Source organism: Carica papaya, chromosome 2, assembly GCF_054855325.1.
Source record: "Carica papaya isolate Zhongbai chromosome 2, ASM5485532v1, whole genome shotgun sequence".
Lineage (NCBI taxonomy): Eukaryota > Viridiplantae > Streptophyta > Magnoliopsida > Brassicales > Caricaceae > Carica > Carica papaya.
In genome coordinates this window covers 19,619,616-19,637,794 of record NC_142310.1, presented here as the reverse complement: position 1 = coordinate 19,637,794, position 18,179 = coordinate 19,619,616, and the positions used below count along the sequence as shown (strand labels likewise).

Below are 18,179 nucleotides of genomic sequence, written 5' to 3'. Positions count from 1 at the left end.
GTATGGAATGAAATATGACATTAATGATTTTGTTTTCAGCTACCTTATTATCAATAGTAACAAGGTGGAATATCAGAGGCCTAATTGTTTTCTACAATGCCTTCCCATCCCAAAATAGAAATGGGAGTACATGACAATGCACTTCGTCACAGGACTGCCAAGGACTTGTTTAATTCACAATGCTATATAGGTTGTAATTGACAGATTAACTAAGTCGACCCATTTCCTAATAGTAAATACCACTAATTCTGTCAATAAGTTTGTTGAAAAATATGTACAGGAGATGTGAAGAAAGTTTCCTTGAACACAAGTGATGCAAATAAGGCTGCATACAAGAACATTGATCCAATTCAGCTACCTAATAATCCAATTAAATGAACGAAGTTGAAGAAATTCAAGGACATGATAATTCAAGGCTTATGGAATGACAATATGAAAATTTAAGAATACAACAAGGAAACATGTATTAAGCTTGGGCTGAATAACATAAATCAAAACTTGGTCACATTAACATAAGTGGAAGTTACACTAGCCCAATATGAAGTTGAACCAGTTTATTTAGATGGACCATAACTTGGACTTCTAATGTTTAAATTAGATGATTCAAAAGCCTAAACTTATCTACACATTTGGGGCTATAACTTTCATGAAGAAACCTAGTCTAAATTCGGATTTTATCAGATAGATAATTGGCTCGCAATGTTTAAAATTAATTTTGATTTAGATACATTGAATCTAGTTGTCTTCATTTATTATATCTATACTCTTGCTTTTCTCATTAGACAGAAACATGCACTTAGTAACATGAAGAGTTATGACTTTTAGAAGTCTTAAAACTTATTTTGGATGGTCTTTTGAAATATAAATAAGTAGTATTCTCTTTTATACAGACAAGTTGATATATAAATTTGCTTAATGCAAGGTTTCTTAAGAGAGATTTTTCTCTTATTCTAATTCTTATTTGAATTAGGGTTCCTATAAGAAACACTAATTACTTTATAAGTAGTTTATTCCAAGATTCTCTTCAAAGGTTGAATTTGGGTTGTAGACTTAATCTAAAGTTCTCTTTCACGAATTGGATTGGCTTAAGGAATTGGTAAATTGGATTTAGTTTTCCAAGGAGTTGCTTTCAAGTGCAAAGATATTGGGTCTCGAGTTTAATATACCATTGGTTCGTATTAGTTTGGTATCAGATATTAGGTTAAGGTCAAGCTAATTGCAAAACCTTGTCGGTTCACCTAAGAATCTCCACGAAAATTTCCTCACACGTCATATCAGTTGGTATCTGCATTTCAGTGTGAGGAATGATAAGAAAAGGCTCAAGGTGGTACCTTTTAAGCATCAAGACGTGAAAAACATTATGTAAACTCGTAAACTCTCGGGTTAGAGTAAGGCAGTATAGCACAGGTCCAATGCGCTCAACGATCTAAAAAGGTCCCACTTAACGAGGGCTTGACTTCCTTCTTTTCCCAAATCGCATTTTTCCCTTGTAGGGGAAAACCTTAAGAAAAACCTAGTCTTTAACAGTGAATTTTAGGGGTCGCCTACGATTATCGGCATAACTCTTTTGATGGCTCTGGGCAATAGCCAAGTTATTACAAATGATCGTGACCTTCTCAATAGTCTCTTGGATGAAGTCCGATCCCAAATGACGCTAGTTTCTAACTTCACTCCAACAAATGAGATAACAGTAAGGCCTACCGTACAATGCTTCATATAGAGTCATGCTGATGCTAGAATGATAACTGTTATTATAAGCAAATTCACATAGGGAAAGATACTCATATCAGTTATAACCAAAGTCAAGGATGCAAGCATGCAACATGCCTTCCAACATCTGGATCGTACGTTCTGACTGACCATCCATTTGGGGATGATAAGTAGTGCTGAAATAAAATCTAAACCTCAAAGCTTCCTGAAAGCTATCCCAGAAGTGGGAGGTAAATCGAGGATCTTGATCAGATACAATGGATGAGAGAACACAATGAAGCTAAACAATCTCATTAACATATAGACGGGCTAATTTTCTGGTGGAATTAGTGGTTCTGATGGGCAGGAAATGGACGGTCTTGGTTAGTCTGTCAACGATGACCCAAATAGCATTCCGATCAGAGCAGGTCTTGAACAATCCTGTGACAAAACCATAGTTACATGCTCCTATTTCCATTCTGGAATCAGGAGGCCTTGTAACAAACCGTCGGGTCTCTGATATTCTGCCTTAATTTTCTGGCAAGTAAGGTACTGGAAGACGTAATCGACTATGTCCTTCTTCATTCCCAGCCATCAGTATTGTCACTTTAAGTTCCGGTACATCTTGGTACTACCGGGGTGGATGGATAGCTTAGAAGCATGGGAAATCTTAAGAACATCCGCCCTTATAGTGACGGGAACCCAAATTCAGTTCTAAAATCTAAACAGTCCATCGTCTGAAGTCCTGAAATCAAAAAATTCACCAGAAGAGAACTTACCTAGGTTCTTGGTAAGTTATGGGTCCATAGACTAAGCTTCCTAGATTTTCATGAAGAGATCCGACAGGGCTCAAATTTGAGTAAGATAGGTGCCTTTACCATAGTAGCTAAGGCGAAGTGATTGCATAGTATCCATCAATTTCCAACTGGAGGCCATGGTTTGGGCCAACACTGCGGACTCCTTTCGGCTTAGTGCATCGAGAACCATATTTCCTTTACCGAGGTGGTAGATGATCGTGTAAACATAGTCTTTCAGGAGATCCATCCAACGTCTCTGTCTCATATTTAACTCCCTCTACGAGAAGATGTACTTCAAACTCTTGTGGTCAGTATAAATATCGAAAGTCTAACTAAACAGGTAATGACGTCATATTTTAAGGATAAAGATAATGGCCACCAACTCCAGGTCATGGATAGGGTAGTTTTGCTCATGATGTTTCAACTGTCCGGACCCATAATCGATTACTCTATCATGCTGTATCAAAACACATCCCAAGCTAATATAAGATGCATCGCAGTAGACCTAAAATATTCCAATGGTGTCAGGGAGGATCAACACAGGAGGAGAGGTAAGTCAACGCTTCAATTCCACGAATCTTTCATCGCACGCTTCAATTTCAGACAAATGGTACACCCTTTCAGGTGAGTTGTGTCAATGGAGCAGTAACCTTAGCAAATCCGTTAATGAATCACCGGTATTAACCTGCAAAGCCAAGAAAATTATGTACCAGGGCCACATTAGCGGGCGGATTCTAGTTGACTACTGTTTTAACCTCAGACAGATCCATAGAAACTCCTTCACTCGAAATTTCATGACTGATGAAAGAAACACAATCCAACCAGAAGGAGCATTTGCTAAGTTTAGCATGCAGTTAGTTTTGGCGAAGGGTCTCCAACACTTCAGTCAAGTATATTGCATGTTCCTCTAGGCTCTTGGAGTTAAGATGTCATTAATAAATACGATGATGTACTGATCTAGTGTGTGTCAGAAAACTTTGTTCATGAGGTCCATGAAGGTTGTAGGGGCATTGATTAACCCAAACGACATTACCCTAAACTCGTACAAACTGTACCCGTTCCAGAAAGTAGTCTTCAGAATATCTTCTTCCTTGACTCTCAGCTGGTGATATCCCGTCCTAAGGTCAATCTTGGAGAAGACCGTGACTCCTTGTAATTGATCAAAGAGGTCATTGATCCATGGTAAGGGGTACTTACTTTTAACTACTACTCGGTTGAGTTTCTAGTAATCCATGCAGAGTCTGAGGGAACCATCCTTCTTTTTCACAAACAACACTAGAGTTCCCCAAGGAGAATGACTAGGGCAGATAAACTTTCAGGTAATTAGTTCAGAAAACTAATTTTCTAATTCTGCAAGGTTGGCACGACTCATACGGTAAACAGACGTTGAGATTGGCTGGATTTCGGGCAACAATTCAATTAGGAACTCTACTTCTCGCGAGGGAGGCAGACTAAGAAGTTTGATGGGAAAATATCTGAAAAGTTGCAAACAATTGGTGGAACACATAACAGAATCAACACCCATATTCTTATTTATTTAATTGTTAGGAAAAATAATAACAATAAATTTATTCCTTTTTCAGGGACTGTAAAGTTACGATTTTACTTTCACAATCAATTATTGCTTTATACTTTTCTAACCAGTCCATTCCTAATATCACATCAAATCCTGAAAAATCTAAAAATATTATATTCACAAATACTTCTATCCCTTAAGCCTTTATTTTAAAATCTTTAGATGCACAGTGAGCTTCTAATATTCCCCTAGAGGAATTTTTTACCGTTAATTTTTCTGTTAAAGGTTCTGGCCTAATTTCAATCTTACAAGCAAATGCACAGGCACTTGTATCGATCAAAACCTTGGTAGAAGTATCATGAATAGAAAGCATACCCTGGATAAGAACAAGAGCGGGGAGAGCATCAGGTTTATCTAGGTGGTACACACGACCCTAAACTACAAGCTTAGTTGTGTCCTTCGGTCGCTGGGGGCAGTCTTTTATAAGATGTTGGGTGCTTTCGCATTGATATCAAGCGCGATTGATACGTCGATAGGGTAGGTCACCATGCGAGCGACCACAATGCTGATAAGGTTAGGTAGGTTGGGCAAGCTAACCCATAAGTGGAGGCAAAATAGGGGGAAGGGCAACTCTGGTTTGTTTATAGAGTGGCTATTTACTGGGGTTGTTGTTGTTGGGTACAGACTCGGACAATGCATTGGTGCTTGGTCGATATGAGATCTTCAGCCAACTGAGCATGTTCTTACACCTTCGCATATGAGCTGGGTCTCAGCATCGCGACTTGGTCATAAATATTGGCACGAAGGCCCTTTAGAAACTTACTACCTTTTCGACTGTCAGGGGTGACCATTAGAGGGGCGAATCTAGACAGTTGGACGAAACAAGCTGCATACTAGGCAACTGTTAAATTTCCTTAGCAAAGGTCCTAAAATTACTCCTCTTTCTTTTCTTAAACATAGGCAAGAAAAAAGTTATTAAAGAATGCATCCATGAAAACTTCTCAAGTGGTAGGGATAGGTAAGACTTCCTTCTTAAATCACTACAAATGTTCGACTTCATCGTTTAACATTAAGGTTGTAAGGAGAACCTTCTGTATCTTAATCAGGTCTATGATCGAGAAAAGCTTCTCTATCTGTCGGATCCAGGCTTCAGTTACTAAAGGTCAGGGCTACCTTCAAAATGTGGCAGGTTAAGCTTCCTAAACTCTCCTATGTTATAGGAAATGGATCTTTTGTTCATTCGGCATTCTGGGGCAGAAGGTGGACAAGAGATGGCTTGATTTTGTCCTACTGTTGCAGTCAATCCTTAGATGACTTAGAAGAATTCGACAAATTCAGCCCTGGTCGGGTGATCCAGGGCTTCAGATCACTCAGTACGCTCTACGGATGGTCTTCCTCGCATTATTCCTACAAAGAAAAGAAAGACACGAGTTAGTGGTCTAACTTTTGAAAAGAGGACTTATTCTTCCTAGGTACTCTAAGGGTCTTTCTACCTAAGGCCTTAGTGTAAGGGATTTTATCTGCGTAATTCTACTCTGATACCATCTGTGACATTCTAAATACTAATTAAGGCATGTGAGTGTCAAATGCAGAAATAGAATAACAAGTGCATGATAAAAATTATATGCAGCGGAGCAAATTAATACAAATTCCTTAAAAATATGAGTTCCAATTACATACATATAACTGAGGCCAGGAGCGGCTATAAAATCCAAATTCAAAATACAAAAGAGGGTCACTTCTCTCACTATGCTATTGGATTCATCAGAGTGCGAGAACGATTATGAACTCAAGTTTTGTGGATCCACGAGATCTTCATAAACTTCAATAGGTAGGTTAACTGGCAGTTCCTGATTTTCTTCTTTATCTAGGGGGTCATGGAAAGAGTGAGGTCCATATGCTCAGTAAGGAAAAAACTATTTAAATAACAGCGTAAGGTTTTAAAGGTGAATTATTCTAACATAAATACTTATCATTTGGATACTTCGTAGATCTATCTTACATTATGAAAATAACTTATTTATTTAAAAAAAACATCACACTAATATAATTAAAATAAACACACATCATACCATATAATAAAAAAAATCAAATAAATTATGAAATACTCAAATTTTCGTGTCATGCTTTGTGAAGTCGTTACGACTTCCATCTCTGAAGGTAGATACAGATTTTCAACTACCCATGTGGAATGATCAGATCATATACAAATAACGGAAATTTACTCAGGTACATTTCCGTCTTGCCAAACTATGGTATGATCTATGACCACGGTCGTACCAACCATAGTGGTCATATTAGATATTCTATAGTCACGACAGTACTTAGTCAAGGGTGACCTCTAACAGATTTTTATGTCACCACTCTCGTTAGAGGGTACACCATCATTAACAGGGAGCGATTCTCTTACATCTTTTCAAACTAGATGGGGAAGGAAAAAACAGATACTTCGGATGGGGTTAGGAGAACAGATATACGTCATAGATAAAAAGTCTAACGAAACACTTGATGCATTATGCATGTCAAAATAGATACATACTCAGACCATTCATGTTTTATTCCATATATCTCTTTTTCTCCTTTTTTTTGTTTCTTTTATTTTCTAGGTAACCTTGCCGGTTTCATATTATTTTAATTACATGCAGTCATCAAGTGTCTATAAATTACATAACATGCTTAAAATCAAGGACAATTCAACTTATTAAACCTACAAACACCAAAGTATGCAAAACAGGCAAAATCACAAATTACCAATTTAATCTATTTTTTTTTTGTCTAAAAATACTCCTTAAGACATTTAAAGAAATACTAAATTCGTACTAAAACATTGATAATTTCTTCTACGTCGCTCTTCTTTTCTTCCTCTCCTTATTTCTCTAGATCAATTTCTCTCTCTCTCTTTCTCTAATTATTGAAAGGTAGAAGAATGAAAGTGTAGGCAAAATGGAAAGGAGGGGCCCCTATTTATAGAAAGTGGGAGCCGTTGGATTTGCTCCAAGTGAAAAAATTTGGTGAAGAGAGAGAAAAAGATGTTCGACATGAAAAATGAAAGAAGAAGGTCTCTTCCACCGGTAGTGGCGGTGGGCCGCCCGAAGTGGGTAGCGACGCATTGCTCGAGGTGGTAGTGGCCTGCTTGGTGCATTGTAGACTATCCTGCAGGCACACAGCCCACCCCTCAGATGAGGAAGCATATGAGGAACCGCAGGCTAACCTACCCTTAAAACTCTATGAGGATCTCGTAGATCTACAAGTTTGAGTGCATGACTATTCTCGTACTCTGATGAGTCCAATAATATAGTGAAAGGAGTGACCCTTATGTTTTGATTTGTATTTTGCAGCCACTTCTGGCCTTAGTATATGCATATATTGGAACTCATATATATTTGTAAGGGATTTGTAATAATTTTGTTCTGTTTCATAAATTTTATCGCACACTCATTATTCTGTATCTCTATCTGACACTAATTTGCCTTAAATAGCACTTGGGATATCACAAGTTCAATGCGACCTAAAGGCCCAAATAAATGGGATTTTTTAAATTAATTAAGTATAACGATGGGCGGGGTGTTACAGACCTGCTCCGGTCGTAATGCCATATGGGTCATTGTTGATAGATTAACCAAGACCACTCACTTCTTACCCATCAGAACCATTAATTCCACCAGTAGATTAATCTATTTGTACGTCAATAAAATTGTTCGACTCCATGGCGTCCATTCACCATTGTGTCTGAATGAGATTCTTGATATACCTCCCACTTTTGGAACAGTTTCTAAGAAGCCCTTGGGTTCATATTGTACTTTAGTACTGCTTATCATCCATAGACTGATGGTCAGTCTGAACGCACTATTCAGACATTGAAAAATATGTTACGTATTTGTGTCCTCATCTTTGGCAATAATTGGTATGAGTATCTTCTTATGTGTGAATTTGCTTATAATAACAGTTATCATTTCAGCATTGGCATGGCTCCGTATGAAGTCTTGTACAATAGGTCCTGCCGTTCTCTCACTTGCTGGAGTAAAGTCAAAAATCAGTGTCGTTTGGGACCTAGTTTCATCCAGGAGACTATCGAGAAGGTTGCTATCATCTGTAGGAACTTGGCCACTGCCTAGAGTTACCAAAAAAGTTAGGCTTATAACTATAGAAGACCCTTAGAATTTGCCATTAATGGCTAAGTCTTCCTCAAGATTTTTCCTTACAAGGAAAAATCTTGAGGAAGAACAAGGAAAAAATGCGGTTCAATAAGAGGAAAAAGTTGAGCCCTTGTTATGTGGGACCTTTTCGGATCATGGAACGTGTTGGACCTGTGGTGTACCACCTTACTCTCCTGAGAGTTTGCAAGTCTATATGATGTTTTTCATGTCTCCATGCTTAAAAGGTACCAGCCTGACCCTTCTCACCTCATTTCTCACAAAGAGATGTAGGTGCAAGTTGATATGATGTACGAGGAACTCCCTGTAAAAATCTTTAGTTGGACCAATAAGGTTTTACGCAACAAGAGGATCCCCATAGTAAAGGTGCAGTGGCAACACACACTCAAGAAGAGGCAACGTGGGAGTTGGAGAACGAGATGAGAGAGAAGTTCCTAGACTTATTCATGACAAATTTAGGAGACCAAATTTTCTAAGGTGGGGGGGAATGTAACACCCTCTCGTAATAGACCATCTTTAGCTGTCTACTGGGTAACCTTTATGCTCAATGGACCATTAACTTTCTCTACGGCCTTCCTTCTCTCTTCTACCCTTCTTGAGTATTCATTAAAGGACCTTCTAATTTTGACATGATCTTCATGTGTCTCTTTTAGTCATAAAGGTATAAGGGCATGATTTAGACCATCCTTTCGCAATGAATATCGATTGATGCAGCGTAATGTTGTACTTATCTATCAAACTGCCAAGGTCTCCCAAGTATCAAGTGATTGGCATGCATAGGTAGAATATCACAACATACCTCATCGTGATATTTTTCGACAGAGAATGGTACTATGACTTGTTCGGTACTTGGACTTTGTCACACTCATTCAACCATTGTAACCAGTAAGGATTTGGATGTTTGATGTATGTCAGCCTTGCTCTTTCCATGAATAGAGTGTTTGCCACATTAGTACAATTACCACCATCAATGATCATTCCACATACCTTATCATTGACAAGACATCATGTGTGGAAAGTATTCTTCCTTTGCTCGTTTTCTTCACTCCTAACTTACACGTTGAGAGCTCTTCAGACAATAAGAAGATTACTCCCAAGTGGAGTATCTTCGATGGATTGAGACATTGTGTAGTACCTGTAAGAAAGATTAGTGAAAAGAATACATTCTCTCCCTCACCTTCGCTCGTGTTACCTAGCAATCCCTCAATTGACAGCTTCATCTGTCGAGTTGAGCGTTCAGAATCGGAATCACTTGAATCGAGTCTGCACATTAGTCCTTATGACACAACAAGGAACTCTAAAGAATTCTAATTTCTACTGAAACTCAGAATTAAGCACACAGAAAAAGTAATGGTGTGCTTCTTATATGTTAAGCAACTAGAATCAATTAGTCACTTAATAATAATATTTTTTTTCTAATGGAACAAAAGTAAAATGAACAATAAAAATGTAGATCACAAAGAATGACAATTCGGATTGATGTATAGGGATCCGATCAATCTTGATGGATATAATCGATAGATGTATCTTCCTATACTACCTCCAATTTATCGGCTACTTTTTATGACCGATCAACTTTCTTTATACAATGTTGATGCAGATTATAGAAATACAATTCAAAAATTAAATGTGGATAGTGTGCAAAATGAAAACAAAAGTTTTCGCTCACACAAGTTAGGCAATGTACTTTGTCTTCGATTTCTTAAAGGATTTTCGGTCACCAATTAGGTAGTTATTCTGCTTTTGTGATGCAAGATACAAACAATGTGTCAATTACTTTATGGGGTACAATTGGGATATTTTTGTATTTTGAACATGAATTATTTGAATTGAATTGATACATACGAATTCAAGTAGGATGCAATACGAATAAATCAAAAATTAATTTGAATTATTAATGGACAAAATACTAAAGCAAATAAAAATAGATTTGGGATTCTATGAGCTAAAGTTCTGATACCAGATGATGCGGGAGGGTATGGGGAGGATCGAATCTACTCTTGAAACACACTCAACGTATGCAATACCAAAACAATAACTACCTAGAATTAAACCACTCTCTTTAATTAAATCTACAATCCTAAAAAAAAATTAAAAACAAAAATTAGATAAAATAAGTAAGAAAAAAAAAATGTCATAGACTTACCGATAAGTTGATCCTCGCTCCTTGGCTCAACAAGATTTTTAAAGACTTCTGTTTCCCCAAATACTTAAAGAAGCTAATTTTAGTAAAAATGTTGAAAGAAGAAAAGCCGAAACTCTCAATAATTCTCTCAAATTTATTCTCAAAGGTTGTTTTTATATTCTAGGAGCAAAGGCCTATTATAGCATTTTCATGGCAAACTAGATGAATACAAAATTTTTTAGAAAATTAATAAAATAATAACCTAAATAAAATTCTATCTTAATATAGAATAAACACATAATAAAATAATTATTTTATTTTAAATAAATTAATTAAATAATTCTAAAGGATAGAGTTATAATTAAAATAATAATTAATTTAAATTCATATTTATCTCATGTGAAATCTATTTAAAACACATGTGAAAATTAATTTTAACACGGGTATTTAGAAAAGTGGATCGCAAACATTTTAAAAGATTTTAAAATAATAAAATAAATAAACATTAAGTAATTTAAATATTTTAAAACAGGAGAAAGAGGGGCCGACCGATTTGGGCTACTCGAATGGGCTGGGCTGGCTGGTCTGCGTAGGTTGCGCGCGAGAAAGCCAATGGGATTCGCGGGCTGGTAGGCTTCGGCTATTTTACTAAGCCATCCGCGAGCCCATCCGCGCAGGATGTGCGCATTCGGCTCTTGGGCCTACGTGCACGTGGTTGGTTCCACGCGGGCTTGGGTCGCATGCGTGGACGCTCCCAGGCGCTCGAATGCGCAGTCCTTACAGGCCCTCATGCATGTTCGTGGGTTGTTCACATTGGGCCACATATCCGGTGCACGTGTGGGCCTCTCCCTCAGGCGTGGGCTTTCTTACAATTCTTCAAACTCATTAATCGTACTTAGGCCTTAAGCTTTCTGGCTTAGACAAACTTGGGCCATCTTTTAAAATAATCTCAATTAGAAAAGTCATCAGGAATGAAATTACTTCCCTATTCTGGATGTTCCCGTTTAAGATATTGGAACTTACTTTCCTGTTCGAGTCGAGACCTGCTGGATTCCTCTTTTGTGTTAATTGATATCCTTGATATCAAATTTGAGCTATCCAATATCACATCATGAAGGGTGGCATTGAGTGAGTTTCTCTTTCTCTGTGCATTGTTCATAGATGTTAAAGTTTGATTAGAATTAATGTTAAATTTTTTAACTAATGCATTATTTATAGATGCAACAGTCATCAACTTATTTTCTAAATAAGCACTTATGGTATTCTTAGCTTTTAGTAAAAAGTATACTTCATATTTTGAATTCAATTTAATAATATTGTGAACATACATAAATCTTATAAATTAATATATTTTTTAGTTATATTTGATAATCACTTTAATGGCTTAAATAATTATTTTATTATTTAATTTAATAATATAAATATAATATTTAAATTTTGTGTACTTAGCACTAGGTATGGAAAGAAAGTTTATCGATAGATAAGTCGTTGGTATAGATCTAATCTATGTAAACAAAAAAACTATTTTGTATAGGTGAATGCTTTCACCAACAGATATTTTTAGTTTGTATAAATCTAAATACTTATTTTGATAGCTAATATAGTCGCTTTTATAAATCTCGTGAAGCTGACGGATGAAGTTTATGTTTATATAGCCTGGAAGTTAAAGCAATGGAGATTATGTTTGTTGCTATTATTACAGGTTATTTTTCTTATAGTGATTGGTTAATATAAATGTAGTTAAGATATCTAAAATTAACAAATGTCAACAAGCATTGCAGCATAAAAAAATGTTTAGAATGTTAAGGGATAAATATGTAGATTATTTTAATTTATTTAGTGATCCTAACTAATTGTAATTTACATAATCACCACATATATATGTTAATAGTGAATTAAAGTAATTAAGAAATCCTTTTAATTTTCCAAATTGCTTTTAGCATTTACCTAGTAGATAGACACAAGAGATGGGTTCTTATATCTTTTCTGACGGCATGATTATTTATAACATTATATGTCAGAATATATACAATGGTACTTCCTCTAGAAAATACTCCTCTGTTTCTCTTATGCTGCGGGAAGAAAAAAATTATGGATTGTATATTATTCTAATATCAAATATATAAAACCATCTATATAGACGAGAGTAGTTAGTAATAGAAAAAAAATATATGGGTGGTAATTTTATGACATGCTTGCAAAACATAATATCTAGACAGAAATTAACTGAAGAGGATCATTTGTAACAGAAATGGAACTAATTTAATAGAATAGTCAGATGAGAGATCTAATATTAAAAAGTCTAAAATTAAGTTAAAATAAAATTTTCTAATTAATTTTAAAGATAAGAGAGGGATGCCCTAGTACTGCGTGTTATAGGGCTTATTGGACCCACAGGGGTTTTATTTTAGTTGTTAGTTTCTGAGCAGACGCAAGCAGTGAAACTTGTTATCCTGTTCGGTGTTTCCACACTTTTGAGAATCTTGAAAAGCCAAAGGTAGACTATTAATTCCTTTTATTTTAGTTGCCTCGAATTACTACTATACGTTTTGTCTATATATATATATATATATATATTTGATTTCTTTGTATTGTTTATGTTTCGGAATATATAGCGAGTATATTGAATTTGGATGTGTGTGAACAAAGCAAGACAAAAATTGTGACACAAGCTGCCAATTATTAAAATGGTAACTATGTCGTCTCATCATTCCAACAGTGCCTTATATAGATGTTCGTCCCGCAAGCCTGTTTATACCGTATCTCTGCCATCTTATTGCCTTCTTCTTCTCTCTCTCTATCCTTCTCGTTGTTCTCTCCGGTGCTGAATGGCCCCAATGATTCTCCCTCCTGGATTTAGATTCCATCCCACTGATGAAGAGCTTGTTGCTTATTATCTGGATCGCAAGATTAGTGGCCGTAAGATTGAGCTAGAAATCATCCCAAAAATTGATCTCTACAAATGTGAACCATGGGACTTGCCTGGTATATATGATTTTATTTATTTTTGTGTTTTTATATGGAAGAATTTATGGTAGAAGTAATGTCAATGATAATATTATTATCTACATGTGTGTGAAAATGGTGTGAACAGACAAGTCATTTTTACCAAGCAAAGACATGGAGTGGTACTTTTATAGCCCTAGGGATAAGAAGTACCCTAACGGGTCAAGAACTAACCGAGCAACTCGAGCTGGTTACTGGAAAGCCACAGGAAAAGATAGGCCGGTTCACTCTCAGAAGCGGGTCGTGGGGATGAAGAAGACGTTGGTGTATTATAGAGGTCGAGCTCCCAATGGCATTAGGTCTAACTGGGTGATGCATGAGTATCGCTTGATCCATTCACCCTCCCGTTCAGAAGCCTTTTCAAATCTCAAGGTATACCTTCTACCATTTCTTAATCTTCTTCTCGCATGCCCACTAATATCAATAATTCTTCTCAAAAAATTAGTGTTTGACCGACAAATATATATATATATATGTATATATATATATATGCATTTTTATAATTCAGGGTTGTTCAATAGAATTAGGATTTCAGATGGTGTTTCTTTTGCCATTTCTGTATGAGGGGAGCAATTTTTTATTAGTGTTTTACCCAGAAAAGAGAGCGCAATGAAACCTGCAGAAGACATGTTAAGCTGAGAAATGTTTTTTTATTTGGAGATTTATCCTTTAAAATATGCACGTACGCTGTATTATATATATATATATATATATATATATATATTTGATTTATAGTTCCAAATGAAGTTCGTCTACAAGAGTACACGTATAAGTACAAAAACAGTATGTAATGAAGAAGCATGTAAAGCTATAACATATAATTCACATATGTATCATAATGAATGATTTCCTTTTTCTTTTGGAAAAGCATATATCAAGGTCAAGTTGATGAAGACTCTGTTTCTAGTCCTTATATGGTTGTGTACCTTAACTGACACTGTTTGCTTTAGTTTCTTTCTTTTTTCTTTGCGCATGCTTTTAAAGATTTGTTTTTACTTTTATTTTTGGACAATAAAGATATAATGAATATAAGTTTTTCATGTAGGATTCATATGCACTTTGTCGAATTTTCAAGAAAAAAAAACAAAATTGTAAAATGAGAAAAGAAGAAAACACAGAGGATTGGCGATGGGATGAATGTCATTTAGCAGGAGATGATAACAATAAGCTCCCATCTGATACATCTTCCTCAGATGTCACACAAGGGACACCTACGAATGCCCGTGATTTACATCATACTTTTGCTTCATCCGAAGAAGCAAGCAGTTCTGCCTATGTTTACTCATATCGCCTTGATTTCTCTTCAAATCTAACCAAGGTACCATATTCGCAAAAACTTTTTAATTAATTGATTGAATTAATTATTTATACCTTAATATGTTCTCTCAAATACGAAACCACTTTACTGTCTTAGATCAATTAATTTTTGTAGTAGTATTAAGCTAATATATTTAAATGGGTAAATAGCCATAATTTAAACATTAGATCTCTACTTTTGATATCGTATGTTAGACAATTACTAAAAGAAAAAGAAGATACCGAAAAACAATGAGATGATAACATATTTTTAAGTACGTAGTTTATTCTTTCCTCAAAAAAGTTACGTAGCTTCTTCTACTACATGATTATTTGATCATTTTAGGGTGATGTTCTAGCTACTTTGCCAACTCTTCAAATTCTTCTTTTTTAGGTACCTTTAGTACCCCTTACTTGGCAGGACGCACATGAAAGTTTGATACTATGGATCAATGTGTTGGAATCATTTGATCTAGCTTTTCATCTTAAAAGAAATAAAAGTTCCTAGTGATGAACTCAAATCCTCTTTCCATAAAGCACATCTCTTGACTTCATAACTTCTTTTGACTCGCTCATAAAATCTCTATCCCCACTATATCACCATGTGGGACATTTTCATTCTCTTCTGTAAAATTAAACTTTTAATTCTTTACCCATATACATACATATATATGATTACAATTTGATGCAATGAACACTGATTTGATTACATATGTTTTTCATTGCATGGATGAGTGCAGGAGGTGCAAATGGGTGAATACCCTGGAATGGATTATCCGCCATTAGGAATTGATGACTTCCCTCAAATAAATATTGTGGACCCAACGCCAACAAAGCCTGCAACAACAGACCTTGATAACTTCATGATTGACAAATACATGAACGGAACATTAGACGAGATTTTCTCTTTGTCTTCCACAGACCAATTGCACATGAACTCAAACTCTCTCCATTCAACACTGAGTCACCACCACCATATAAAATACTGCAATACTCAAAAAATCTAGATATACATTTCTCATTTACTCTCTTACGATATATGATTGTTGTAATATCACTACGACCCATTTCTGAAAACACATAAAACATTAGTTTTAGCTAACTAACAAAACCAAATGTGTGGATTATATTTTTCTAACCAAAGAATCATGTGCACTGCAAAAAATCTTGTCATTGTTAGGATCTTCGTTCACCTACCATTTGTTAAAAATTTCTTTTGTACATTTTTGAATTAGAACCTTCTTGATCATACATTTGGTTGCAAATTAAAGCAATGTGCTTATGATGGACACTAGATTCCAAGAAAAATTGGGATAACACTGCCATGGGATTTTATTCCTCTATCCATATATGTGCGGGTACATATATATAATGAAGTCTATATGGCTATTTAAAGCCTTGATGTGCCGCAAGTTACAAACGCCAACATAATTTGGATTCACGCCTAAACCAAGTTTTTATGGATATGCATTCCAACTGTATCTGTTGATTTGATTAACCGCCAGAGTAATGGATAGATCTTTTAATTTTTTAATAATTGAAATAATTTTTTCACAATTAAATGAAAAGAACACAAAACTATGTTAAAAATATTTCATACATAGAATTATTTATGTATTATGATCCTATTAAATATTACATGAAGAAATCCAAGTTTCTATTTTGGTCATAAAACAAACACAAAAGAATGTAGAGAATGTTAAAAATAATTTATAATATGAGAAATATGTACGAATTAATCATTTAAGGTATGCTAGTTACAACCATAACTAGAAAGTAATATATAAGATTGAAGAACACTTCATGCTCAATCTTTCTGCTCTTCTCGCCTACATTGTGTTCTCTTTATTTTGTTTTAGTCTTCATGGTGCCCTCCTTTATTTTGCATTTCATATCTTTGCAGTATGCTCTTTAACTTTTTCTGTCTCTTCTTTATTTACGCTTTTTTTTTAGTTTTTCTCGCCCATGTGATAGTTCCTTTGTTTTTTTTTTTTTTTTTTTTTTAATATCCCAACATGTTTCTTTATTTAGCTTTTCTTGCCCTCCTAAGATGCCTCTTCTGTCTTCCTTTTCTCATCCTTATGACATGGTCCTTCATTTACATTTTCTCGCCTCCTCAACATATCTCTTGATTTTCTTTTTCTCAACCTTGTAAAATGGTCAACATTTTTTCTTTATCCTTTTCATCTCCTATATGTTATTTTGCTCTTCTGACCTAAGTTAATCCTCTTTCAATTTTCCTTTCTCACCATAATATAAGTCTACTTTTTTTTTAATTTTATTTTTCGCACTCTGAAGACATGCTCTTTTAATTTCTTTTCTCGTGTTTATTGTATGCTCAATCCTTTTGTTTTTCTGGCTCTTTAGGTGTATGCTCAATCCTTTTGTTTTTCTGGCTCTTTAGGTGGTGCTTCTTTATTCATCTTTCGTTGTGTCATGATCTTTTCTTTTGCTTCTTTCATTCTCATCTTTCTCTCTCTAAATTTTGAAAAATGGAAGAATGGAAATGTGGGGAGGAATAGAAAGGAAATGATCAATTCAGTGAAGAGAAAGAAGAGAAAAAGATGCTCAGCACGAAAAACAAGAAAAAATGGTCTCCTCCACCAACGGCGGCAGTGACACTGCCCGAGTCATCCCGTGCGTGCATGCAGATGGAACGTGCATGCTGTGCGCACGTCCTGCAATTGCTGTGCACGCATACGCGTGCGCACAGTGCAAACATCCGCGTGGGCAGTTATACTTTCTTGTGGGATTTTTCCTACAGGATTTCTTTCGATTTTGCCATTTTTTCAATTTCTCTAAATTTTATAAAATTAATTTAAATAAGTTAAATGAAAAAAAAAATTAAATAATAAAATTAAAATTAAATAAAAATAAAATAATTAAAAATTAATTAAATTTTTACGAATTACGATAAATATCAAATAGAAAAAATTAATTAAGTTTAATGCGGTCAAAGGCCTTAATAAATAGGATTTTTCTAATTAATTAAACACAACAATAGGCACGGTGTTACAACTATGGTTTATAACTTTCTAGATGTCTTTCTGAAGGAGTTGTCTGGCTTATTTCTTGTGACATCTCAGGTGCCAATTAAGACAAATGGATATCAAATATAGATTCAGAATAACCCTGATTCAAGTAGTCATTTATTTGGTACCTCCCAAGGATCAGGAACTGCCATTCTAACCCTTCTTGGGGGATTCCATCCACAAACGCAAAGTTTATGGCTGACCGATATTGCTCATCACCATTTAGCTATTGCATTTCTTTTTCTCATTGCGGGTCACATCTCAACTGGGTATGTATATTTCTAGGCTTTCACAGTTTTGGTTTGTATATTCATAATGATACCATGAGTGCTTTAGGGCGTCCACAAGATATGTTTTCAGATACCGCTATACAATTACAACCTGTCTTTGCTCAATGGATACAAAATACTCATGCCTTAGCGCCTGGTGCAACAGCCCCTGGTGAAACAGCGAGCACCAGTTTGACTTGGGGGGGCGGTGATCTAGTAGCAGTGGGTGGCAAAGTTGCTTTGTTACCTATTCCATTAGGAACCGCGGATTTTTTGGTACATCACATTCATGCAT

General features: G+C 35.5%; 1 protein-coding gene across 1 annotated transcript; it reads left to right on the top strand.

Moving 5' to 3' along the window:
• The first annotated feature begins 12,688 nt into the window (after positions 1 to 12,688).
• On the top strand, positions 12,689 to 15,872 carry LOC110816391 (NAC domain-containing protein 71-like). Its single transcript, XM_022044555.2, has 5 exons — positions 12,689 to 12,778; positions 13,001 to 13,266; positions 13,376 to 13,659; positions 14,333 to 14,605; positions 15,324 to 15,872. The coding sequence occupies exons 2-5, from the start codon at positions 13,110 to 13,112 to the stop codon at positions 15,588 to 15,590; spliced, it is 981 nt and encodes a 326-aa protein (XP_021900247.1). The 5' UTR covers positions 12,689 to 12,778; positions 13,001 to 13,109; the 3' UTR covers positions 15,591 to 15,872.
• The last annotated feature ends 2,307 nt before the right edge of the window (positions 15,873 to 18,179 follow it).